This window comes from Eurosta solidaginis, chromosome 1 (genome assembly GCF_040869045.1).
Source record: "Eurosta solidaginis isolate ZX-2024a chromosome 1, ASM4086904v1, whole genome shotgun sequence".
NCBI lineage: Eukaryota > Metazoa > Arthropoda > Insecta > Diptera > Tephritidae > Eurosta > Eurosta solidaginis.
Genome location: NC_090319.1, coordinates 353,010,399 through 353,037,229, shown reverse-complemented (window position 1 = coordinate 353,037,229; position 26,831 = coordinate 353,010,399). Strand labels below are relative to the sequence as shown.

The following is a 26,831-nucleotide window of genomic DNA, read 5'->3' as shown; positions in this document are numbered from 1 at the left end:
ACGGCCAACGGGAAGAGCCTAAATGATATTCTACTCCCAGGCCCAGTTCTACAAGCCGATCTACCCATCCTCATATTACGGTGGAGGCTATACCGTTTCGTCTTCAATAGCGACATCGAAAAGATGTATCGACAAATTTGGGTGAACGAAAATCACACCAAATTTCAACGTATTGTGCATCGCACTTCCCCGAATGACCCTATTAGTCTTTACGAATTAAAGACGGTTACCTTCGGAGTGAATTGCGCTCCATATCTCGCGATAAGAACGCTCCTACAACTGGCTGACGACGTCGCAAATTCACACCCTACAGCGGCTAGCATACTAAGAGAGAGTATGTACGTAGATGATGTTTTATCTGGAGGACACACAATAGCGTCAACCATCAAAGCAAGAAACGAGATTCACGAAGCCTTACACTCAGCTGGCTTTCCATTACGCAAGTGGACTTCAAACTGTAAGGAAATTCTAAACGACATCCCCAAAACGGACTTGCTCAGCGAGGATTTCTTAGCGTTCGAAGAAGCTAGTTCGGTAAAAGCCCTGGGAATACGATGGAACGCTCACTCAGACGTATTTTATTTCAAGGCAGGAACCCTGGAAAATGGTGCAAACATCACCAAACGAGCAGTCCTATCCGCTATAGCCAAACTTTTCGACCCTTTAGGCTGGCTTGCGCCTATGGTCATTGTGGCAAAAATACTCATGCAGAGTATTTGGTTGGAAGGCACCGCTTGGGACGAACCAGTATCTACCAGTACGCTGCAACGATGGAAAACCTTCACCGACCAATACCATGAAATCGATAAAATCCGGATACCTAGATGGGTCAACTTTTCTCCAGGAACCGACATCGAGATCCATGGATTTTGTGACGCATCCGAGAAGGCTTATGCAGCAGTCATTTACATGCGTGTCAAAACGGATGATAATGTCTGCACAAACCTACTTCTAGCCAAAACCCGAGTAGCCCCAGTGAAAACTCTTTCTCTTCCACGATTGGAGCTTTGCGGAGCCGTGCTGTTAGCGGAAATCACCGAATCAATTTTCAGGAATCTCAAGTTGGGACCAGTGAAAGTGCACCTGTGGACGGATTCAACGATCGTCCTCGCATGGATAAGGAAACCGCCCTGTTCCTGGTCAACCTTCGTCGCACATCGGATCACCAAGATCATCGACATGGTCGGACATAGGGACTGGTTGCACGTGAACTCAGAGTCCAACCCAGCAGATTTAGGTAGCAGAGGAGTACCTGCGTCTGAATTGGTCAACAATTCGTTGTGGTGGCAGGGACCTTCTTGGCTGCAAGAAGACACTTCCCAATGGCCAGCACAAGAAAGTGACTACATCACCTCCGTAGAGGAAAAGAGGGCAAAGACCTGCGCAACAACAACCGTCAATCCTACCGATATTCTTCAACGCTTTTCCGAACTACCTAGGGCTCTACGGGTCTTATCACACGTTATGAGGTTCTACCGAAGAACCCACCCCGAAACAAAAAATTCATTCCAGGTCATGTCGCACCTAATCTCCCCTGATGAAATTAAGGCCACTACACGACTTTTAATTAAAATCTATCAGAAACAACATTATAGTTCCGAATATAATTATCTAAAGGCCGGAAAACCAATTGCAGGGAAAAGTGCAATACTCTCACTTAATCCCTATCTAGACCAACATGGCATCATTCGGGTAGGAGGGCGACTCGGGGCGTCAAAGGACTTAGCTTTTAATGAACGCCACCCAATCCTCCTTCCATACAACTGCAGGTTATCCCGTCTTACAGTCCTAATGTTTCATCAACAAAGTTTGCATGGGGAGAACCAACTCATGTTGCGTCTGATACGCACCCAATACTGGATACCTAACATCAAAACCATGATTAGGGCTACAATTCACAATTGCAAAGTTTGCACTGTACACCGAAAGCGTGCTCAGACCCAACTTATGGGTATTCTCCCTCGCGAACGCACGACATTCAGCCGTGCATTCACGAATACTGGAGTCGACTTTGCCGGACCCTTCGACATTAAAAGTTACCGCGGCAGAGGGTGTCGACTATCCAAAGGCTATGTCTGCCTTTTCGTGTGTTTTTCCACACGAGCGATTCATCTGGAGGCCACTACTGACCTCAGCACCCCATCATTTCTTGCGGCTTTTGCCCGTTTTATATCTAGACGCGGATGTCCCAAAAACGTCTACTCCGACAACGGTACAAACTTTGTCGGAGCTTCACGATCCCTACGATCGGAATTCAAAACTTTCATGGCACAAGCCCGAGACAATGCTGTCTCGAAGTACAGCCACCAGTCACTCACTTGGCATTTCATCCCTGCGGGCGCTCCCCACATGGGAGGGCTGTGGGAGGCTGGAGTGAAAAGCTTCAAAAGCCACTTCAAAAAGATAGCCTCACCACACAAATTTACATTCGAGGAATTCCATACACTCTTGTGCCGCATCGAGGCATGCCTGAACTCGCGGCCCCTCAGCCCGGCATCCAATGACCCAACGGACCTTGAGCCGCTTACTCCAGGTCATTTCCTCACTGGCGGCCATCTACTGGCTCCGCCAGAGCCGGATGCTAGTGAGAGCCCTGCCTCGATGATCAATCGGTGGCAGAAACTCAAAGCCCTCCATCACACTTTCTGCAAGCGATGGAAAACCGAATATCTATCCGAACTTCAAAAAAGAGTGAAGTGGAAGCGTCCCAAACAAAATATAAAAGTGGGAGATCTCGCTGTCCTCAAAGAGGACCACTTATCTCCCAACGAATGGAGGTTAGGTCGAGTTGTCAACGTACACCCCGGCGAAGATGACCGAGTACGCGTAGTCGACCTCAAAACCGAGAAGGGTCAAGTCAGACGACCTTTGGTCAAACTGATCCTTCTTCCAACGGAAGAGACGGATTGCGAGAAGGCTAAGTGCTCCTCCTAACAATCCCTCCGTTCCTCCATACCCCTCCCTTCAAAAAAAAATCAAACCCAAAACACCTTTTCCCCCGACTACCTACAATTAGAGGCCCACGGTTGTAATAGCATAGAAAGCAAATTAAGGAACCCGCGTCTTCGTGTCTCTCTACCCCTAAGCCTGCGTTTCTCCCGAGCCATATATTATAATCAACCCCCCGGTCTCGTGATGGTGCGAGTCTACCGGAGGGGAACCCTAAAACTTACTACGCGATGGCAATGGGGAAAGGGAGCGCGGGACATGAAGACGCGTTTCAACCACGCGCCGTGATGCCCCGCTATCCCTAAGCTTGTGGCTATGCCCTAATCAACCCCCCGGTCTCGTGATGGTGCGAGTCTACCGGAGGGCGATCCTACATCTTCTCTTTTTTTCTCTACCTCCGGTCTCGTTTCGAGTCTGCCGGAGGGACTCCTACACCTGACTACGGAGCGAGACGCACGAAGACGCGGGAGAGCGTACAAAAAGCTCGCAAACAAAAAAAACATTTTTCCTTTCCGATCTAAGTTTTTTTTAACAAGACTAACCGTGGGCCCCCTGAACAGAAAACCCCATAATTCACTCGCTCACCCAGAGCGAGGACACCGGAAAATCCCCGAATTCACTCGCTCGCCCCGAGCGAGGACACCAGAAACCACCCCATTCACTCGTTATCCCATAACGAGGACGCATTAATTTTGGGTGCCAGGAAATTCATGCATGCATAAATGCTATCCGACTGCATGCAGCGTCGAAACATTGTTTTTTGAATAAATTTAAGAAATATTTTTGGGCGCGTATTAAAAGTCGATCTTCTGTTCTATTAATTCCGTATGTTCGGACAATCGGTTTGTAGTTGGAATATTATGCATATTCGGACCTCGTGAGGTAGTATCAAAGAACGTATTCCGAATATTCTAAATGAACGGTTTATCCGGAGCGCTTCCATGCATACTTAACGGAAAAGCACTTTCCGAAATTTCGGAATAAAAGGGTGAATACTCCCTGTGTAGCAGGACCGCACAAAAGCTTGACTTCTGTCAAAGTCAAGGTAGGAATACAAAGTTCTAAGACAATAAGCCAATCTCTTTTGTTTTTGTTTTTGTCAGTTCATTGCGGCTGCTGAGTGGCGTATCACCCCATGCCGGCTGCCTGTTCAAAATCATGCTATCTCGGGGTATTTGTCAGAAATTTCCCTATTCAGGATATGTCACCAAACAGCCCTATGTTAGAGTTGGATTCGTCTCGGAATGTTTTTATTTAACTCCCCCTTATGAGAAAATGCATTGACCTTATGTTCATATAGGGAGTTTTGGCAACCACAGTTGAGATGGTGCGTTTTTGAATAAAATTCTAACATACCGCATTCTCCAAACAATTTCTGACAGAATGACCAAACCCACATGACTTATCAATTCACGACATATTTAGTAGAAAATGACTTATTTCCCCAAAAACCTTTGGCATGTACAAATTTATTATCACTACTAATATACTACCAAATACCACTACCAATCTACTACGATTTCGAAGCACAAACCTCTAATAATTGAATCAAACTCACCCACTCACTGAGACAGGTTGAGGCTGTTGCTACAACACGCTTTAAATCTTTGGTTGCACTTTTCTATACGAATTTCATGCATACGCGCTTCATGTACTGCGATACGGGCTATCACACGCCATGCATTTGTACACGATAGCTAAATGACTCAACTTCCTCCAGCGTGAATTGATAATTTCTGAGAGAAAAAAAAAACATAAAATAGAATTGACATCCTTTTCAGTAACTGAGATATATATGCATATCTTTTAAACAATCATACTTAATCACCTTGATTTTCGCTCACATAGCCACTTTTTCCACGTTCCTCACAAAAGTCTTCCACCTCAATCAACGACTTTGGCAACAATTTTCAACGTAAGAGCTGCAGGAACAGTTCCAAAATATGTTTCCATCCTTCACGCAAACATTCCCCATACTCATGATAATGGCTCGAAAAATAAGTGACAGCATCTCCTGATCAAAATCATTGCCACCATTTAGGCCACGTAAATTTTGGCGAAGTCCTCTGATGTCATTGGCACATGCAGGCGTTTTGCATTCGGGTCATATTGATCCATATTTAACGCGATGGTGGCATAAGCCAAACTGAAAGCTGCATCTGTGTTGGCAAAGGGCTCAGTGCTTTGTTTATGCCAGTGATCAGCAACATGCTCAAGTACAAGGAAAATTAACGGCGCTTCGCCCGGCAAACGGAACGTCTCCAAGTACGAACGCAGCGCCTGATCCACTCTCAAACCAGCAAAATCAAATGAATCCACAAAATTCTTTAAAACCTCTGAATCAACACGCTTTTTCTTCGATGTATATTCACCAATCATTTTTTTTTACCAAGCCCCGGATTCTCACGCAAAAACAAGGCATAGGTTCGAGGTGCGGGCCCAATATACCATGCTCTTGCAAGTATTGTATACCCTTACCGGGTCGTTGATTAACCAGTTCCGTGCCTTGTGTGAGCACCGTTTTTTCTCTTTTATGTTTTGGAGATACTCGCGCGCTAGGCCTGCATTGGCTACACCACCGCCAGCGCCTAGGCGTAAACATGATGAGCTATTAATGAATTTGGATATGTTTTCCACAACCGATCTATTATCATCATTGCTGCCATCGACTATAATGCTCTCCAGTTCAGAGTTATGACGTGAATGACCCGTGGAACTAATTACACCTGTGGCCGAACTGCCACAAACTTCATTATCAACATTTTTTGAGGCAACACAATTAGCTTCGATAATCTTAATAAGCGAAGCCAAAGTGTCCAAAGCGAGTATGTGTGTACTATAGACAGCCTTTGTAGCAGAGTGTATTTGAAGAGTAAGCTTACTAGACCTTCAACCAAGTCGGTACAATACAATTCGCAATGGTAATTGAAATACAGTTCCGAAACAAAACCTGGTACCCAAAGCTGAAGCAAATTTTCCAATGCTAGCTCGCGCATTTCATAAGGCGTTTATGGGCTATCGCTTGGAATAATCTCAAATATTTTTTTGAGATAAGCTTCTAATTGGAATTTCAAGTGATCGCGCAACGATTCGAAAAGTAAAAAAGCACAGCTGTAGATCAGCTGCAAAAATTGTTCGGAGTTGAGTAACGCTAACAAACTCCTGCACAAGTCATCTTTGACCAACTCCAACAGCGTATCGTATTCGCCAGTGCTATCTGCACCCACCTTAAGGGCAACAGTGAGTAAGCTTAAGCCCATATGAATCATGGTATCTGTATTCTGCTGAGGTATCTAAGGGATTGCAGAGCAATACAAAGAAACTGAAAAGTTGCGGCATGCATGGCAAACCTCAGGGGAGCAATGATGCTGAGCCTTCTGAGCCATCAATCGAATTTTGTTGCATGAAACGCACACCCACGGAATGTATATATTCACTGCTACCCCCTTCATTTGACTGTAAGGCGTTCATTTCACTGTCACCAACAGGACATTAAGTACCGCCAGCAATAGTGGACTGTGAATCAGCTTGTGTCCGATTGTCAACAGCGACATGCTCATCACAGTGTCCTACATTTATAATGGGCTCCATACTACTTCAGCATCGGTTATACCACCCTGCACTGTAGCAGTCGGAGTTTGGGTAATTTTGCCTTGCATATCGAGTATATTTCCTGCGGGTGTTGCAGGTGTTGGAGCCAATGGTGCCGATTTTACCTGTGGTATCATTTGAAATTGACTTAAAATATTAGCGGCATTTCGATCTTCGGAGAACTGTGGTAGACGCGCGCTTAGCGAACAGACCAACTCCTTTATAAGTGATTTTTGATTGCCATGAAAGTGTATTGCGAGTAAAGGTAGCATTTCGCCTAGCGATGCCGATGTATCTTCACAGAACAAAAAAAACAGGGTTTCGCGTTATCTTTGGACTTTATAATTGGAATGTTTACATTCCTAACGACGTCTGCGTCGGGCTGAGTCGCAGACAACATCGGTCCAGATTTTCCACCAGTTCGGTTACCTCCACTCAATGAACTGCCACCAACCTGCAAAGAAAAAAAAAAATCCATTAATATCTGCGTCAATGGGCATCGCAAAGGTGTGGCAACTGACGGAGCGGCCGACGCCGCAGCTGGAGCACCCCTTTGCAATGCCGGTAACCTAAAAAAGAAAAAAAAACCAACAAAACCCGGTGCCCATGCCAATTTGCAGGATCGTCACCGCCTGCATCCATCACCAGTCACCTGAAAATAAAAGAAAATGCATTAATAATCCGAAATAACATAAACATATTTATTGAAATAAAATTAATTCAAAAATTTTTCATTACTTACCATTTTCTTCCAATTGTCCATGCGTCATGCTTCAATCGCCGTAGTAAAAAGAATTGAAAGAGCGAAAAAAAAAATCATTCGATTTTTTTACCGCTTCTTTCAATTCAATGGAATTTTACATTCTATACACGGGTGTGTATGAATGTTCAGTTGTTTTGTCTTTTGCCGTTGGCATATTTGTAACCAACGTATGTACATATGTATGTATGTATGCCTACTTGGCTCGCCATATCATATTAGTGTTGCATAAAAAGAGGCAACCGGGTACCGAAAACCCGCAAAACACAAAATCGGGATCGGCATTTTTTTAACCCATATGGGCGCCCGGGCAGTCCCAAAACATACTTACTCACAAAAATAAAGGCGAAAACCTCATTTAAAAATAATTATGGTCTCATTTACAAAAAAAAAACAACAACAAAAAAATTCCTTTTTGATTTTTTGATTTTTTTGCCTTCGGTACTGCTTGTTTTTTTTGGCTGGGGGGCAGGACTTGTTGTTTTTCAACAACAAATATCACAAAAGGTCATTATAAGAGCTCGGTGCAAAAACCATCCGAGTCCCGAAAGTAAAGAATCCCGACACGACAGAGTCCCGAAATTGGGAAAAGTCAACCTTTTCTACCGGCCTAGTGTGCTACTACCCCAGTGACCTAGTTTTTGTTTCAAGGGCAAGCAAATTCATATATGTATATATATATATTCGCACGCCACAAACTCACCATACTAGCTGTCAACTAACCAAGAAATACACGACAGGGTTGCATGCAATCTCAGAATGGTACGTGCAGATAGACCGCGTCGTGGGGAACGCATCGCCAATCTGCATGCAAGCACCAGCAGTTGCTACACCTTCGAGTTTAATTGCGATTTTCGCTATTCGCCATGAGCTGTCGCACAAAATTAAATCAATACCGTCGTTAGCCGCTACGGTTCGTTTTAAACTCGATTTATTCATATATTTTAACGTAGGTTTGTTAATAAAACACCACGCGTATCACGAAAACAAGTAATTTTGCGCGGGTGGCTTGGAATCACGTCCGCTCCAACCTCCCACACACCGCTGGTTTTTGTTGAAACACATAAGCTGCTCGAAATCACAGCACTAAATACTTTGCAAAAAACGCTCTCGTCACTCCACGTCATTTGACTAGTCATCTTACGGTGATGGGTTATCTTCGTAGTCACATTTGCATGGGCGTGGGTAGGGTTTGTGACCAGGTGTTTTGTAGGGTAATAATATAATACACAACTGACGAAATGCATGCGCTGCAGCGAAAACGCGCATCACCCAACCAACCTCACGGCCACTCGCCCTGGTACATCCATAAAAATGCCACAGTCGCCCTGAGAGCGACACGACACGTTATACGCTGGAACGGAGACCTCGGCCTCTTCGTCCAGCCCAGAAAAACCTCAAAACCATCGAGTCTGGAACGGAGACCTCTGCCTCTTCGTCCAACCAACAAAAAAAACCGCAAATCTGGAATGGAGACCTCGGCCTCTCCATCCGGAACGACAAAAACCACAGAATAACAAAAAATGGTGCCAATCTGGAACGGAGACCTCGGCCTCTTCGTCCAGCCTTACTGGCCATCGACTATACACCTATTACATTCTGAATTTCTATATTTAAGAATTATGTATAATTCAATGGCAAGAAATATTCACTTACATCTGTTCATCACCGTTAACTTTTATCATCCTAGCTTAGGTGGCATGCTAAGCAAGTCGGAAAGGATTCCCGGCCATTTTGCGTCGCCGACGAACTCTTCATTTAGATTAAGTTTAGTGTGTAAGTCTTACATTAATTTTTTCTCGTTTCAGCGGAGGTCATTGGCGGAAAACGATGTTGCGTATCGCAAGGGGGGCCGGCATGTTTAGGCAGGATGCCTAACTTTTCCGCAACTGATTGCGACCCCCCCAATGCAACTCTGCAAATCGATACTCGACTTAATTTACAACCACCCACACCATCACCCTTATGCATGTGCATGCATGTACATGCACGTGTATGTGTGCTTTTTGTCAGCACTCATGCATATACATGTCGGGGTTTATGTGTGGGTGCCTTTCCCCTCCAAAACGGAGGATTTTGCGGGTCAACGGTTGTAGCTTGCTATACAACCGGCCTCTTTGATTTCAACAGCCAACCAGCACGCATCTGCCGCCAACGATCTCCACTGTTTTCCAGAATATATTCAGGTAATATTGTAACCAGGTTATATATATATTCACATAATAAATTACATCCATTATAACGAGAAATCTCGTCTACTTTCTTATTTCTCTATTTCCACACGCATATTCCCACTGAGATCGACCCGGTGCGCCCACCTCTCGCAAGGATCAGACGCACCCCGGCCGAACACTAACATTTTCCAGTTGTTTCTATTGACACTAAAATGACTATGACTAGATATTTTGGAATATTTATGGCCCTATAAACTCTATCAGTGTCTAGAGACGGTTCTAAGTCGAATATCGAATTTTCATGTGTTAGTTACATCGACATAAAGATACACATGCAACGCAGACCATACGTCTATAGCACTTCGCTGAGGCTCCTAATAAAGGTATAATGTTAGCGCAAGGAAGCTTAAATCGCGAACGAAGCGATACACGTGTACACCGATGGTTCCCAAATCATGGATGGGGTAGTGTCTGTAGTAAGTGTAGTAAGCTGATCGGGAAAGAAACACATGCTTCAAATAGCCAAGATCACTGTACTGTTTTCAGGTGGAATAAGTTGCCGTGAAAAAAGCAGTAGAAACTGGAGGGAAATAACTTATATTGGAGCGGCGTCAACTTTTATATTGACAGTCAGGCAAAAACTAATGCATAAAGTGTATAAGAGTATAAGCAATAGATGGAATAGATGGAAACAAAAAAGCGGAAGAGTCAAATTTTAAGAAGGTGAACGTTGAACATTACCGATAAGGCGAGAAATGCGTGTAGGCAAGCGCCGGGCTGCACATTGTTCAAAGATCATGTGTAGGTCATACGATCTTAGAATAACAAAGTTACTCTTATCTCTTAAAAAATAGGACCAAGGCTGTTGATGGGTATTCTAGTATTCAGTTTATGTGAGGTCCGCACGAACCGGTTAGTTCAACGCAACCTATACTGACATGACTTTGACTGACTAGTGAAAATCAAAAGGAGTTTCATTTTGACCGCTAGTCAACGCGTACACAGATTACTCGCGAGTCAGACGCACCTTGTGTAGGCCCCACAAAAACTAGAAAAAAGGAATGCAGTAGTACTAATGCGCTGACTAGTTTTTATACTCTAAATCAAGCCAGATCTGAGCTATTACACTTTGTATATTTAAGGGACTCACATCAATACTGATACTATAAATTTTACCATTAATCAGTGATGGTAGATAGAAAAGACAAGAATATGATATTTTGTAGAGAATCACACATACATATATATGTCATGCATAAAAGAAACGGCCACCGTGGTGTGATGGTAGCGTGCCCCGCCTACCACACCGGATGCCCTGGGTTCAAACCCCGGGCAAAGCAACATCAAAATTTTTAGAAATAAGGTTTTTCAATTAGAAGACAATTTTTCTAAGCGGGCTCGCCCCTCGGCAGTGTTTGGCAAGCGCTCCAGCTGTATTTCTGCCATCAAAAGCTCTCAGTGAAAACTCATCTGCCTTGAAGATGCCGTTCGGAGTCGGCATAAAATCATGTAGGTCCCATCCGGCCAATTTGTAGGGAAAATCAAGAGGAGCACGACGCAAATTGGAAGAGAAGCTCGGCCTTAGATCTCTTCGGAGGTTATCGCGCCTTACCTTTGTTTTATTTATTTATAAAAGAAAACGTGAACTATTTTCCCCTAGGAGGAGATGGAGAGGTGTTCAAAATAAAGTAAAATAACATATTTCGCTTGGAGCGAAAACGACAGCCCTGACATTAGAATGTGAGTACACTCACAATGAATGAATAAAATTGCCGGCATTGTGCGATCACTTGTTAGTAGCCGGCAAGTCTTCATTCGCGTTATATCGGGAATTTGAACTGAAACTAACTAAACAAAATTTTGCTTAGAAGAAAGTTCAAATGGACACAAAAATACATAAAAAAAGTAGAATAAAACAGCTTAATAAGCAAGCTAATTAAGAAGTTGTTGTACTCACATGGTTACGAATGTATATCAATGAGTGATAATTAATATTTAATTAAAAAGTGATCATTATGACGTTGAAAATTACTGCAAACCTTCAAAATGTTTTTGTATTGTTGTGCATTTGTAGTTTGTGCTATTTTTGTGGGAGGGTCGAGACAGAATCGGTTTATGTTCAGGATTTGAAGGGCCTATATTGGACGCTCACAAATGGCACATATAGTAAGTATTTACACAAAAATATGCAAGAATTTTATAATGACCTGAAATAATGAACTTTAGGAATAATTGAAAGCGGCTTTTCGGTTTCTGTTGAACTAAATGTTTGTTTATTGTTTTGGCGTGACGATCATTTATTATTTTAGAATTTATATGCACATGTTTATCTTTGCAATAATCAAATAATCATACAATAATTTTTGTCGATTAGCATTTATTGTTTTTGTGAGATAGTACTTTTATCTATTTCTTGCATTATTGCTGTTAATTGTAAACTTTTAGCAGGGCGTCTGCACATTTAATCTAAAGGAAATTTACATATGATAATAAAAAATGGTAAAAAAACCACACATTATCCAAGTGATAGGAAAACTTTATCATTTGCCGTTAGAAGTTGACCATTTCGATCATGATATGAGGATGGGTATTTAAAAACGGAAAAAGGAGCGGAAAATGGAACCTTGCCTACACTGCTGTGAAACACAAAAAAAAAGTTAGATAGTATATTTTCTATGTAACTGGAAATTTTTGAGTGACCTCAAACTAGTACCAAGGTAAAATTACGAGTTTTGACTTTGGGGCTCGCCGGGCAACTCCTGGCATAGAGGTCCGACGCGCTTTAATGGATATCACTGAGGAGCTTTTTGTATTTTTTTTTCTACATACGGCTTATTTTTTAGGTGCCATATTTCCTCATAATACTTGTGGAGCTTACTTCTTAAGCCCCTTGGAGGCGGTGCCTCTTTATGGAGATGTCTGTTTGTATGCCCAGCTTTCTCGATATTCAACATAAATTGTTTGTTCAATATTTCTCTGTGTAGTTGGTGTTCTGTGGAGATAAGAATACAGCCCTCAGTGGTTTTGAGTGCGGCGTTTTACAGGCCTGTTGTTGTTGTTCACAAATTGTCATCAATATCCTCTAACGGGAGTCCAAGGAAACTTGCTGTTTCAACAGGGGTGGACCATAATGAAAGGGGTGTTAGAGGCGTTGGTTCCACATTACAATTAAAGAGATGGTTGGTGTCATGTGGGGACACATTGCAAGCGGGACATACATTTTGTATGTCGGGGTTGATTCTGGATATGTATACCCTGTTACAGTATCCAGAACGAAGTTGAGCCAGAGTGACTCGCGTTTCCCTGGGGAGTATGCGTTCCTCTTCCTCAAGTTTTGGGTACTGTTTTTTGAGTATTGGATTCACCGGGCAATTCCTGGCATAAAGGTCCGACTCCTGTTTGCGGAGTTCACCAAGGAACTGTTTGTGTTTATTTTACTTCATACGGCTGAGTTCTCAGGTGCCGTATTTCTTCAAAATGCTTACGGAGATGACTCCTTAAGTAACTAGGCGGTGTTTGCTCATCAACCAGATTTCTGTTGGGATGCCCAGGTTTCTGGTTTGGTTAGCGTCTCATTTCTCTCCATGATGGGGAGTATTCTCGCCTCATTATATAGATGGTGTTCTGGGGGCATAAGAAGGCAGCCCATGACGGTTCTGAGAGCAATATTTTGGCAGGCCTGTAGCTTATTCCAGTGGGTAATTTTTGCATGTGGGGATGCATGCTCAAAAATAAAGATCCTCATTGAAGGTTTTTTGGGTGTAAGACAGTGGGTAGCGTTCTGCATTCGACGTGGATGTCCATCACGCAGGCCGTAGAGAGAAAATCCACCCCCGGAACTAAACAATTTACGGGCCCCTATAAAAAATCTACTAATACATTTGATTAATTTGAATTAATAACGTCTCATTCCTGAATCATTATTGATGAATTACATCAAACAAAATTTTGCCACGTCAACTAAATGATTTTTGGACTAAGAGCTGAAAATAAAATTAACACAGAATATTTACTATTTATACTATTTTATTGTAAGGTAGAAATAAAATTCTCTTTTAGCAGCCACATATTAGCCGTGTTTTTTTACACGCGTGTACTTTTACGTTTGCGCGTAAAAAAAAACTCCTATCCTCGCTTAGATAATGCATAGGAGACCCATCTAGCGGCAGTGGTTAAACAACTAGCTACAGCACAGGGTGTACCGAAAAGCGGAGGCACAACCCTCTGCTGTATGTCTGTGTATAACATATAGCTGAATCATTTGCGATGAATAGTGGACACGCATAAAATACATGGAATTAGTGCAGAGGTTGAAACATAGACTCATATTTCAGTTGCATCTGAGTATAACGCGCATTGAAATTTAGAAGTACTAATTTTATGTGCAGCAATTTCAGAGGTGTGTTTAAAGTTTGTCGCTTAGCAGTCCATATAAAGTTTAAGCGTAAAGGTATATAGATGTGAAAAAAACACAGCTAATATCAAAATTTAACTGTCTTGCCAAAACGGATTCACAAAGCGTAGAAAGTCCTAAAACACGCTGTTGAGGTGAACACGATACATGAAAGTTTTTAATGCTTGAAAGGACGCTGAAGGAAAGGACGCAAAAGATACGTAAAGCAATACAAATGTTGGGGAAAGTTGTATACAGATTTTGAGCATAGACGGCATTTAGCAATTCCACAGACAGGCCTTTATCAAAATTTGCTTCGTAAGTGTGTTTCAAGTGAATTATTTCGCATTCTAAGCTTTGAGAAATGTCCGACTTGTATATTTCGAAAAATTTTGCTGCGCATGCCCGAACCGTAGTTTCATCCATGTCTTCAAATTGGTACAAAATGGAAATTGTCTCGCTCACATTTCTCATAGCTGCAAATCGTTCAGTAATGCCAGTGATTACCGAATCAACGTCCACCAAGAATGTGTTGTTTTTAAAATCAGACTCTGGATCATCCGCAATCATCTCAATTCCATTATCTTCAAAACGTCTCTTGGGTTTTCTCTTTCGAATGTCCGGACACTTTGGCGAGATGTTTAAATGAATAGCAACTGTTTTGCATTCGTTTAAAATTGTTCCCATTGGTTCCTGATCAACTTCAAATAATTAATAATAAGGCATCTAGATGTCGGACCTCAACATCTATGGTGGCGTCTCTAGCTTGGAGGACCACGTTTCAGAATTTTGAACCAAATTGAGGACAGCAAGATACATTGAACTTGTTGATGTACTTGAGAATGCCGATAACATCTCCGTATGCTTGCACAGTCAAATTTGGCTTTTGTCTGAAAGACTATGAAGAGAGCTCGGTACAATTTTTTTGAGGATGTTCCCTCATTGGTGCTACTGAAAATAGTAAAACATTTTTGTACAACTCCGAAGAAAGTAATTGCTGCCGTACAACTTTTGCAGCATCAATACCACATAAATCCAGACTGTGGGCTGTACTAGGCCAGTAATCAGCATTCGAGTTTTTGTCGAGAATGTGACGTTGTACTCCGGTGTAAGCTGCTTTCATATTGACGCCGTTATCGTACCCTTGTGCACGACAATCTTTTAATGGGATTTCATGTTTACCTAGAGTATGGCAAATTAGATCAGCGATTTCCTTATATTTTTGGTTACAATTCACGAAAGCCAAAAACCGTTCTTCAATTGTAAAATTTGTTGCTTTCGAAACGAAATGGAGTTAGCGGGAAATGAACGTCGTCGTCGTGACTAGCATCAACGATAATAGCAAAATACTTAGCTTTCTTGCCTTGATCTAATGTAGTTTCCCTCACGTGCTTTGCATAAATTTCTATAAACTCGTTCTGAATGTCTGGGGAAAGATAGTGAATTTGAAAATGTTTGTGCTGCTGTTGTAAAATCCTAACTTTCTCCAAATGATCTCTGAGTATCGGATCATAATGGCTTATGAGATCTTAGATGCCCAAATAATGTCCATTGTTTCGTTCACAAAGATATATACTTTCTCCTTTGAAAGCTAGGCCTCTTTCACCCAAAAATAAAATAGTGTCCAAAATTCTATATATATAAAAGAAGTGTACATTTGGATTGTCCTTCCATAACCCGAGAACGGATAGAAAGATTTCCATAAAATTTTTAGGAAAGATACAGGAAGGAGAGATGATGGTTAGTTGATATTGAAATCCCAAATCGGTTTAGCCAATCTTGAGTTATGATTTTTTTTTAGAAAAATACTATACATATAAAAGAAAGTCGTGTTAGTTAAACTACGCATAACTCAAGAACGGATGAACCAATTTGGCTGAAAATTGGTGGAGAGGTAGCTTATAACCAGGGAACGGACATACGGTACCCCGTTCTGGCTAGGGTCTTGAGATCAAAACGTGGACCTGGGTAATACTGGGGTGTGTTTGTACAATATGGTTATCAAATGGAATTTGTTTATGAGTACTTTGATACTGAGTATTTTTCGTACCCGTGGGTGACTCGGGTCTCGAGATATAGTCCAAAACGTGGACCCGGGCACCCCTAGAATGTGTTTATACTATATGGATATCAAATGAAAGCTGTTGATGTGTGCTTTAGTACAGTGTAGTTTTCATACCTATTGGTGACTAGGGTCTCGAGATATAGGTCAAAACGTGGACCCGGGCACCCCTAAAATGTGTTTATACAAAATGGATATCAAATAAAAGCGGTTGATGAGTGCTTTAGTACAGGGTAATATCAGGTCATATCCCTTGGTGACTAGGGTCTCGAGATAAAGGCCATAATGTGGATCAGGGTAATACTAGGATGTGTTTTTACATTATGGGTATCAAATTGAAGCTGTTGATGTGTGCTTTAGTGCAGAGTAATTTTTATATCGCTGTGTGACAAGGGTCTTGAGATATAGGCCAAAACGTCGACCCGGATACCTGTACAATGTGTGTGTATTATGGATATCAAATGAAAGCTATTGCTGAGAGCTTTAAAGTAATTTCCTTTGTAATATTCGATTTAGTAGCATCAGCCTGGCAAAACTGATAAATAAGCATGCGAAGCCGAAATAAAGACATAAATTAATAATACCCACATACCTATATATGTACCTATGTACGTCCTATTCGATTTGCCTGAAATATGGTGTATTAATTTGCCTGTATTAGTATTTACGATCCTTTTCTCCGGGAACTAGACCAGAGACGGACTGGGACTGGCAATAAGAGATGAAGGAGAACTTGAGAGAAGAGAAAAGAGGGTAGGAGAAGGAGACTGAGAAAGAAATAGAGTGAGACGAAATAGAGATAGATGAATCGAAAAAGACGGAAGGAGGAGTGAATAAAAGATTAAGAAAAATATAAGAGGGGGGGAGGCAGAGTTAGACGGAAAGAGCTTATTAAGGTGTATGCAGATAGACCAAATTTAGGGCAGAACAACGTCTGTCTGGTCTGCTAGTTCTATATTGAGTTTCAGTGATTAGCTGTTCATTGATAAGTGTGTCAATTGTAGTATCCTTTTGAATTACATTTTGTAAAGATCGCCATTGAATATAACAGTTAATGTGATCCTGAGTATTTTCGTGTGCTGGCAGTTTATCGTATAGCTACTTCCACACCTGGAATTTCGAATATCCGCCAGGACAACAAATGTTAGGTCAATTTAAAGTATTGGTGTTTAACACACGACATGGTAGGCAATAAAAAGCATTGCTACTGGTACTCCACACTAACCAGTCACGCTCCACTTTCTCGCCATTTGGCAAGATTTCCTCGTCATGACAACCACGTGGAAAAATAACAGGACACTTTTGATGACCTCGACGAATTATTTCGTTGACTTCTTCAGATCGCAAAAACTCATTATTCATGGCACCGATATCGAAGTCGTTTAAATAATCTGGACTTTGATACAGAGTTGGTGGTATTGTTGGAAGACTTTTTGAAGATGAACCTTCATCAGTATCACTACGAAAGCTTTAAGATTTCGGATTCATGTAAACATACATTTTTGTTTGATGTTTTTATTGTCTCCTCACTGTTAGAAGGCCCAGGAAAAAAATCATTATCAATATTCGTTGCTTTTGAAATTCGGCTTAAAATTTGCACATGGAACAACTAAAGACCCCTCTGAATGAAAAAAAATGTCTTAGTACCTCTAAATCGCGGGCCCCCTGAGAAACCCTGGACCCAGGCGGAAATCCCCCCATTCCCCCTCCTTTCACGTCGGGCCTGCTATCACATTTTAATTGAGTTTTCAGAAATGGAATCGATTACCGTGCGGAACTTTCCTTTCCAGTATTAGTTATCGGACAGAGTGGAGGAGAAGGTGTGGAGTTCTCTGTAAATTTACGGAAGCCTATCAAAGTGTTTGAAGATTTGATCTTTCCAAGGTGAAGAAGGAGCACTTTCGATCGATTTTATGAATTATAAGAAGGAAATAAGCATCGGTTCCCAGACAATGTTGTTAATAAAAATGTGCTGGTAATGGAGATGTTACTTACAGCTTTCTACCGCTATAGTAGGGAAGTCAGCTAATTATGTCGGTTAACCTTTGTTCCCCTCTTCTCTCATAGCTCCTGCTTTTAATCTTATTACTTACATCATTAAGGCTGCTTATATATTTCATTTTCAGGCAATAACCGTATAAAAATACCCTCTGGCGTATACAGCGCAATCAGTGGTGAAGATGTACTTAAGTCTTATAATGACGTCGACTTACGTTATATATCATATGATAATTGGACGTACTCGCTTGAGTTTGCCGGTGCGTATCACTGACCAAAGCGAGAAAATCCATATCAATATATTCAAAAGGAAATTAATTTAAAAATTATTTCTTATTTTTTAGAAGAAATAAAAAATTCAAGACTAGTCAATCTAACATTCTATGGCATTGACACAATTTCGGAAATTTATCTCAATGGTCATCTATTGGGACACACCGACAATATGTTTGTACGTTATACATTTGAAGTGGGTCACATTTTGCAGGATGTAAATAAATTAGTCGTGCGTCTCACTTCACCGGTACATGCAGCACGCGCAAGAGCAGATGAGCTAGCTACACGCAATATTACGGTACCACCAGCTTGTCCACCCATTATCTATCGCGGCGAATGTCATATGAATATGTTGCGGAAAATGCAGGCGAGCTTCGCATGGGATTGGGGGTTGGCGGCACCTTCAATGGGTATCTGGTAAGTGTTGTCAATTGTAAATATGCTATTGATAATAAAATATTTCTCTTAAACAATAGGAAAACTGTAGCGCTTGAGTTTTATGAAGTTGCTTTGATACGTGATGTGGATGTGGCAATTAGGCGCAATAAAACACATTGGAACATGCATACGCGCGTCTTCATAGATTCAGGTGGAAGACAAAACTTCTATGCTGAACTTACCTTTTATGCTATGTAAGTGACATGGACATGCGATAGTTTTACGTCACAAATATAATACAGCTTTATTATTTTATTTATGAAGCGAACTTATGGAAGATCCGATTACAATAAGCACATACTCTAAGAATAAACTATCTTGGAGGAATCCAGTTATTACCTTCGATCAAGCGTTACCAATTGTAAGTAGATATTCGTCGGCCCATTGTTTTTAGATTGAACTGTACTTTGAAGTTCCAGTAACTCTCATGCATAAGAATGCTCCGTGAATTTGAAGAACCCTTCAACTTCGAAAGGTTAGCAGTTGTTTCCACATCCCATTGAATGAACTTACACGATCAACAAATTACTGACACGTAATTTTTCACACCGAATTCAGGAGCTAAAATTCCAAATAATATATGTATATATCAGGGATGGTCCGTAGGAATTATGATATACATTTTTAAAGGGCGCGATTCTAGTGAGTCCAAATCCCAAAAGAAAAGAGGGCGCGCAGTATAACTCAATGGCTAATACACCGATACAGCGCCTATAATATTCCACTATCAATCTTCATTCATTCACGGTGGGTGGCGCAACCAACAAACAGAAACGAGTTACAAGTTTGTTATAACTAGGCAAATCAAATCGTTAACACGACTGTCGGGCGTAGAGTCCCCTCTTATTCGAAAAAGAACTGTCATTTCCATTGCACTCTTCGAAAACCCCTGATTCTGCAGGGAATATAAGTCGGCTCTCACAACAACACAAGAAAAGCGTGCACTAAAATGTGTTCGCAATAGGTGAAGGCTCTGAAGGCCGTATATCTCAGAAAATAACACGGATTATATGTAACTATTAGCTACGTACTACGGTAATGCAGGATTGCTCCTCCACAGTCAACCCGATCGGGAACTGCTACAGTCCTCCCGGCACAAATGCCAAACCGTACTTTATTCTGCAAGACATATGTATACTTCAGACAAAGCCCTATTTCTCTGGTTTCTCACTTACATTGAACAATGTACTAGTACACAATATACGCTTTGAAGGCAGCAGTTTAGTACAATTTATGTTCCTTTCCCTGCCATTATGGAAAAGCAAAGATACGTATTACATTTAAGGACTATAAAATGTTGGACCCGATATGATTTATGAGCTTTCTAATTTGGCTTTTTATCTTGTATCCTTCAGTGGATGGAAATTGCCAGCACAGTAACGAAATAAGAAAAAACTTACACCATCACAGAATTTTCGAAAGAAGTAAAACATCTCAAATTCCTTGAAACCAGTTGGTGTATAAATGTTTATGTTAGACATCTTGTATTCGAAGGAGTGAACTAACCTATATCTAAGCCTGTTTACAGAAGTTAGCTACACTGACAGACTGTAAGAACGGAAACAGCGACCAGGTAACCGATGTGCAGAGAGTACTTAGATTATAAAATGATGACTTATTTGACCTCTTAAATGCGTACAGCAATGGATCGCCCAGGGAAGATGATGAATCCGGGCACGCAATCAATGCAATATGGCGATGTCAGAACAGCATTATGCATATTAAAAAACAACAAAGCCTATGACGCTTATGGATTGCCTGCGGAGCCACTCAAACCCGGCATTGAGAAGTAAGTGGGGTACAGCCTTCAACTCCGTGTAAAATATGGTGTGGCGAGTACTTGCCTGACTGTAGTCTAAATGTTCTTTGCCCACTCCGCATGAAAGATCTCAAAGTCCTGTCAAGCATATTGCGCAAAGATTGAAGCTACTATGGACTAGCAGATTGGCTATTATAAGTACGGTGTTTTGGGATACTCCCGCTAAGCGGAGTAGGATTGGGATTTTCAGAAAGTTCGGCAAAAATCTAGCCCGTCGCTAGGTGGCGCAAGTTTCAAGAGCTCCAGAACATTTTTTTTTCAAACGACCGATAATTTTGCAATGATATTTAAGTAACTAATTGGTGAGGTAGCGACTTAAAACTCGGTATATACCCAGTGACAATGCCACACAAACGAACAAATTGCGACAAAACATTGTTTAAGAAAACATTTTTTTGGTGCTTTAGTCCGTTTATGTAAGGGTGGTCTTTCAAAATTTGTTTATCTTAGTTTTTTTTCGAGTTCGAATATTGTTTTCAAGGCTCGCTTCTTCAGTGTGAGTTTAAGTTAGCTAGAGTTCAACCTCGTCACATAGGCATATTGGGGATACTTGCAGAACGAGGAGTTATATTTATTTTAACTCAGAACTAGCTTCAAATGAGGGGAATACAAATTTTAAACGCTTTAAGATTAACTCTGATTTAAAAAGAAGATAACTTGTGATGCATAATTTTTTAATCCTATTCTTATTCTGCTCGACAAGAGCTACAAGAAATATGGAATTACTTCCCAGATATGTTAAAATGACTGACATTGTATTTATATATTTTACAGGAAAACGTTGAACTGTGGTGGCCTAATGGTTATGGGGATCAAAAATTATATCCACTGCATTATTCCCTTAAAACATGGCTAAGCAAATCTGGGCCTGGCCTGCGCTCGCGTACAACATCCACCAAGACTATACGTGTTGGCTTTCGTACTATCGAGTTAGTAGAAGATGAGGCTAGGGAAGGTATGCCTATAACATAATGCAAATATGTAGACTGAGAACTTTGTACATATGTTAATAATTAAAAAGTGCAATTACAGGTGTTGGAAACTACTTTCTTTTCAAAGTAAATGGAGTTGAGATTTTTATGAAGGGTACAAATTATATACCAATGCATATTTTGCCAGAACTGAGTAACGATGAACTGAAAAGTGAGTATAATTAAATAATGATGTGTCCGTGTTTTTATTGAACGAAAATTGTTAATCCTTCCATCCTACTCAATAGTACGATATCTCATGGAATCTGTCAAGGAGGCCAATATGAATATGATACGTGTTTGGGGTGGCGGGGTTTACGAAAGTGATGAGTTCTATGAAGCAGCTGATAAGTATGGCATACTAATTTGGCAGGATATGATGTTCGCATGTGCTATGTATCCTGCTACAGATGAATTCCTAGCTACTGTACGCACTGAAGTCATACAAAATGCTAAGCGCATTGCTTATCATCCCAGCATTGCTATTATTGCAACAAACAATGAAAACGAAATAGCGCTTGTGGGTAACTGGTACGGGACGGCAGGTGATCGTGCACGTTTTGAGGCGGAATATCGTGAGTTGTATATTGGTACCATCTATCATGAATTGAAGATCATACAGGACAGCTCACGACCCACACCTTTGATTTCCTCACCATCTAATGCGAAGGAAAGTGAAAAGGATAACTATATATCAAATAATCCGGGTGATGAAAACTATGGCGATAGTAAGATAATGTAATGAAACTGATTGTTCTTGAAAACTATAAAAACAATTTTTGTTTTCAGTACACTTTTACACAAACTTCGAAGACGCTTGGAATCCAAATACTTACCATCGTCCACGGTTTGCATCCGAATATGGTTTTCAAAGTTTACCAAAGCTCACATCCTGGCAATTAACTAAACATTCTAAAGACGATTTACTTAATTTGATACACCATCGTCAGCATCATACCTCTAATATGAGTTTGATAAATACGCAAATACGACGCCACTTGCCATTACCTTTGCCAGAAGACGAGAATTATTTAGAGGCTTGGATTTATTTCAGTCAAATTTCACAAGCCATGGTTACAAAAATCGAAACAGAAATGTATCGGAGCTTGAGAGACACTGAGCATCACACAATGGGCGCATTGTATTGGCAGTTGAATGATGTTTGGGTGGCGCCATCATGGTCCAGTATTGATTTCTATGGAAATTTCAAGGTACTTCACTGTACTGATTGAATATGTATAGTAGATTAAGATCGAATATTCCATTAAGTTTAAAAATAGTGACTAAAATCGTTATTTCCGTTAATTGGTTAATTTCCGCTCCACACTCAAGTCTTTGTGGTTCCAGGTCACGGGACAGGTGAAATTAAAAATGTTTTGACATTTCGGTGGGACGAGCAGAGAATCTATCAACTAACAAGGCCAAGAGCGTCTCGTGAAAAAATATCCATTCGCAAGAATAATTTTTCAATGCACTTATAAAGAAGGAGAAGGGGGAGTGGTCAGGTAGTAGTCACAAATCCCCATTGGCGTTTTAAGTAGGTATAAAGGAGTATTTATTATATACAATTTAATTGGGAGTAAAAACCTTTTACAAGTACTAATCGGTTTTCCACATGCGATATTTACTAAATGGCAGAAGATAAGTTTTGATGAGTGCATTAGTAGCAAAAGACGGTCAAAAATTAATTCTGCGACGAATTAGACATTGTAATCGCCCGGAAAACTGAGATCGCACTGACCGTCAACTTAAAAGATATATGCCTTAGCTGCTTATCCTAGAAGAAAACATATAGCAGAAAATATCAACCTCAAGCTTCCTTTACTGCTGAAAGCAGCAAAAATTCTGTAGGCTGTTGTCGCGTTCATGTAGATATTGACCGCCAGGCGGCCACGAAGGCAAAACTATCACATTAGACCTCATCCAGAAGTGCTGTGGCAAAGAAGCTTTAAAAGATTCCGCTCAGGGAGGAGCCTACATCCACATCTACTGGGCTACCGTCTGTAAGAATATTGTAGGTAATGCAAATGCCGATGAGTTGCAAAGGACGGCGCAGCGCTCAATGCATAAACGGTGTACGTCCCTATCCGTTTGGAAGAAATACAAAGAAGAAATGAACTGCATATGATAAATATGGCAGAAAGGCATGGTCTCGATCGCGTGACTGCAAAATCTAGGATCATATTCAAGTCTTACGACATTTTATTAACAAAGTTGTACCTAACACTAAAAGAAGAATACTTGGTGCTCATGATAGCCTTAGTTACAAGGCACTGTATTATGGTATCACAGGTATTATAAATTAAACCTTGTCAGTGACGGAGAATGTGCGAAGGTTAAGTCTAGCGAGGTTATGGTACCGCCTACTACTCGAATCAAAAATTAGGCAGCGGTCTAAGACCTTTTAGTATTTAGCAACAAGGCTTAGTTTTTTAAATGTCCTTGACGATCGTTAATAAAAATGGTAGCATTCGGTCAATGTGAGATTAAAGCACCCTTCGAAGAAGGAATGGAGGGAGGGTTAGGTTGAACTAGCCGGTCAATAAAGACCTCACATAGACTGAATTTGTTCTTAGTGATATTATAATTTTTTGACGACCAAACAGAAAACCCCAATTAGGCAGCAGTACTTATATTATAGAAAAACTATTGTAATTTGTTGCAAATACCTGGACTTCTCTAGGACCTAGCTTAATTTGTGCCTTGAGGTTTGGCAACTCTGCCTCCCTTAGTAGCTGGAGCGATTACCATGCGAGCTCAGTACACTAACACAACGTGCTCAACTGTTTCTTCCTACAGCTTTCACTTCCTACATCTGCTGTTAATAACGAGGCCTAGCTTATAAACATGAGACAACAGAAGGCAGTGTCCAGTTAATATGCTCTTAAATCTTTTCTTTTAAGAGATATGAGCAACTATGGGAGTCTTACGTAGTAGGATTTGCAATGGATTTTAGAAATTTTGCAGCCCCGCGCTGCTGTTCACGCCTTTCCTGCTTGATGAATCATATGTAACTCCTATCTACTTTTCATTTCTCCCAAACGCATTTGCCAACTTACAATGCAAGAGAAATTACAATTTAAACTGACGTCTTGAAAATGGAAAAATGAACTGCACTCAAACTGAAAAGCCAACTTGAAAGTTAAGCAATACACCTAGCTTCCTGGCTCCTGCAGTGCCTTTCAAGTTGAGATTTGGCCCATAGCAAGAACAGCTAGAATCCAGAATAATGTGATTTATCGGCCAATATACCGATCATTGTTGAAATAGTAAACTGTAAGGAATTAGCGAGGATTACACTGTTAGGGAAACAAATTTTTCTTTGAAATACCGGGAAGATAGGAGGGAAAGTTCCTATGGCTAATTTTGGATAGATATACAAAGAATTTCGCTCTCAAGATTAACAAATCAGCGGCGAGAATACTGACGAGCATTATCGTTTTTGGTATTACTATTTGAAGTTGCGAGGTTTGGATATCGTGTACTAGATTAATAAGGACCACCCTAAAATACAATTTTATTTTACAGTTGACTTCGAAGCATGAGACCATATCAAAGTCGAAGCTGATTTCAAAGAATGAAACCAAACTAAATCGCTTTTATTACTTGGTTTCCTGTATCTATGATCTTCTCTGTTTTTGCTGTTACGCCCTTTAGAATTTTTTAGAGTTATCGACGTCAGCTTTTGCATAATTATCGATAAATTATCTTGGTTTTTCTTTTTCTCTCTCAAATAGTTATTGCATTACTGGGCCAGATCATTTATGTCACCAATACATATCGTCGCACTTTATGACTCTAACCAGGATGCAGTTAATGTGTCTTTAATTTGCGATCACGTGGACGTAGAGCACGATGGTCTTGCAGTTTCTATGAACATTTACAAATGGTCAGATTTATTTCCGAAAAAGCAAATTGTTTGGCCCGTTGTTTTGGTACTTTAATAAGCACTTAACTACTTCTATATGAAATATACATTTTTAAACTAACGAAAATTTCTCTTGTAGAAACCCAATGGCGTACAATATGATAAAATAATTGCAGTTGCCAGCATTTTTGAAACGGATTTGACAAGGACAAACTCCTTTGTTGAGTTTGTATTGCGAGATAGCAAAAAGGCCCTTGCGCGCAACTTTTATTTCCCTAGCGAGATCAAACACGCTGAGGGTATGGCAGACCCCGAAGTCAAAGTAAGTTCCATTGCAGTTTAAAAAATAAATTGAAAAAGGTCAACGGAATATTTTTATCTTTATAAATTGCAGCTAAAAGTTTTCTACTCCTATTGCTATAAAGTACATAGCGAATATGCCAACATAATAAGTTTAAACGTTTCCATAAAAAGACCTGCGATCTTCCTCTATCTGGAGTTGTTGAATACCAGTATTAGAAGATATAAGTTAACAAATAATGGTTTTATAATGTTGGTGCCTACCAAAATGGTGCATTTGGAGTTCTTCCACAGTGAATGTTTGGATATTAAAGAAAGTGATTTTAAAGTTTTAACTGTTAATCAATATATGTTGTGATTGTTTGTGTGAGAGTGTGATGATCGTTTATCAAATATAAAATGTACAGTTTTATTTAGTCATGCTTGTTATAACAGTCTGGTCTTCAATTAGATTGTCTTTCAACTAAGACGGTGAAGGAGGTGGCTGCAATATTAATATTTTTCGTCTGATAGTATACCGGAAGCTTGTTTGAATTTCCCGCAGATATCGAGCTTTACGAAGAAAGATGATGATCCAGCTAAGATAGTATTTTTCTCGGAACACGCCTATGGAAGCAGAGGAAGAAGGTGGCCCCACTCCGCTGGAAGGAGCAGATGGAAAACGGTTTTAATTCCCTTGATGTGACCAATTGGCACCAGTAAACCGATAGAAGAAGCGACTTGCGCGCCTTGTTAGACAGCCATAATCATTTAAAAGGTTAAGCGCCAACTAAGTAAGTAAATACCATTTTGGGAGATAGCGGCCACGTTCTGCCACAGAGTCGAGTGCAGGCTTAGTCAGAGATCCTAACTTTGAAAGAAAAAGAAAAAGAAAGGGAAGATCCAAAACTTTGATAAAAAGATTTTTAAAAGGCTCTATTACTGTACGATATTTAGGATAAAAGGGTTTTCTGAGAGCTAGATCATTTAAACTAAGAACATATTGAGGAGCCCCATGACGACGCAACATTAAGGAAAAAGTTTTCGCTAGGTGTTCCAGGATTCGCGAAAGTTCAAAAAATGTTCCGAACTTGGAAATTTTCCTTTGGAGTTTTAAGGAACTTACCAGTAACCCAGAAACATGAAACTTTGAACGAAACTTTGGGCTCTTTTGGGTTATAATGAACGATTTTTCTTAATGAGACAGGGATCGAGATGTTAAAGATATTTAAAAAGTCCATTTTAAATTATTT

General features: G+C 40.6%; 1 protein-coding gene and 1 pseudogene across 3 annotated transcripts; one reads left to right on the top strand and one right to left on the bottom strand.

The window, feature by feature from the left end:
- Positions 1-4,400: 4,400 nt before the first annotated feature.
- Positions 4,401-7,306, bottom strand: LOC137238070 (Golgi-specific brefeldin A-resistance guanine nucleotide exchange factor 1 pseudogene; annotated as a pseudogene).
- A 3,982-nt stretch (positions 7,307-11,288) lies between these two features.
- Positions 11,289-26,010, top strand: beta-Man (beta-mannosidase). Of its 3 annotated transcripts, none has more exons than XM_067774134.1 (12): positions 11,289-11,640; positions 18,056-18,187; positions 18,272-18,620; positions 18,680-18,835; positions 18,906-19,002; positions 21,235-21,415; positions 21,493-21,603; positions 21,680-22,159; positions 22,221-22,642; positions 25,169-25,366; positions 25,439-25,621; positions 25,694-26,007. In XM_067774134.1, exons 1-12 carry the CDS (start codon positions 11,490-11,492, stop codon positions 25,955-25,957), a joined length of 2,724 nt encoding a protein of 907 aa, XP_067630235.1. In that variant the 5' UTR covers positions 11,289-11,489; the 3' UTR covers positions 25,958-26,007. The 3 variants fall into 3 exon arrangements, with proteins under 3 accessions (XP_067630235.1, XP_067630228.1, XP_067630243.1); XM_067774127.1 differs by having other exon boundaries at positions 18,032-18,187; XM_067774142.1 differs by lacking the exon at positions 25,169-25,366 and having other exon boundaries at positions 18,032-18,187; positions 25,694-26,010.
- Positions 26,011-26,831: the final 821 nt, after the last annotated feature.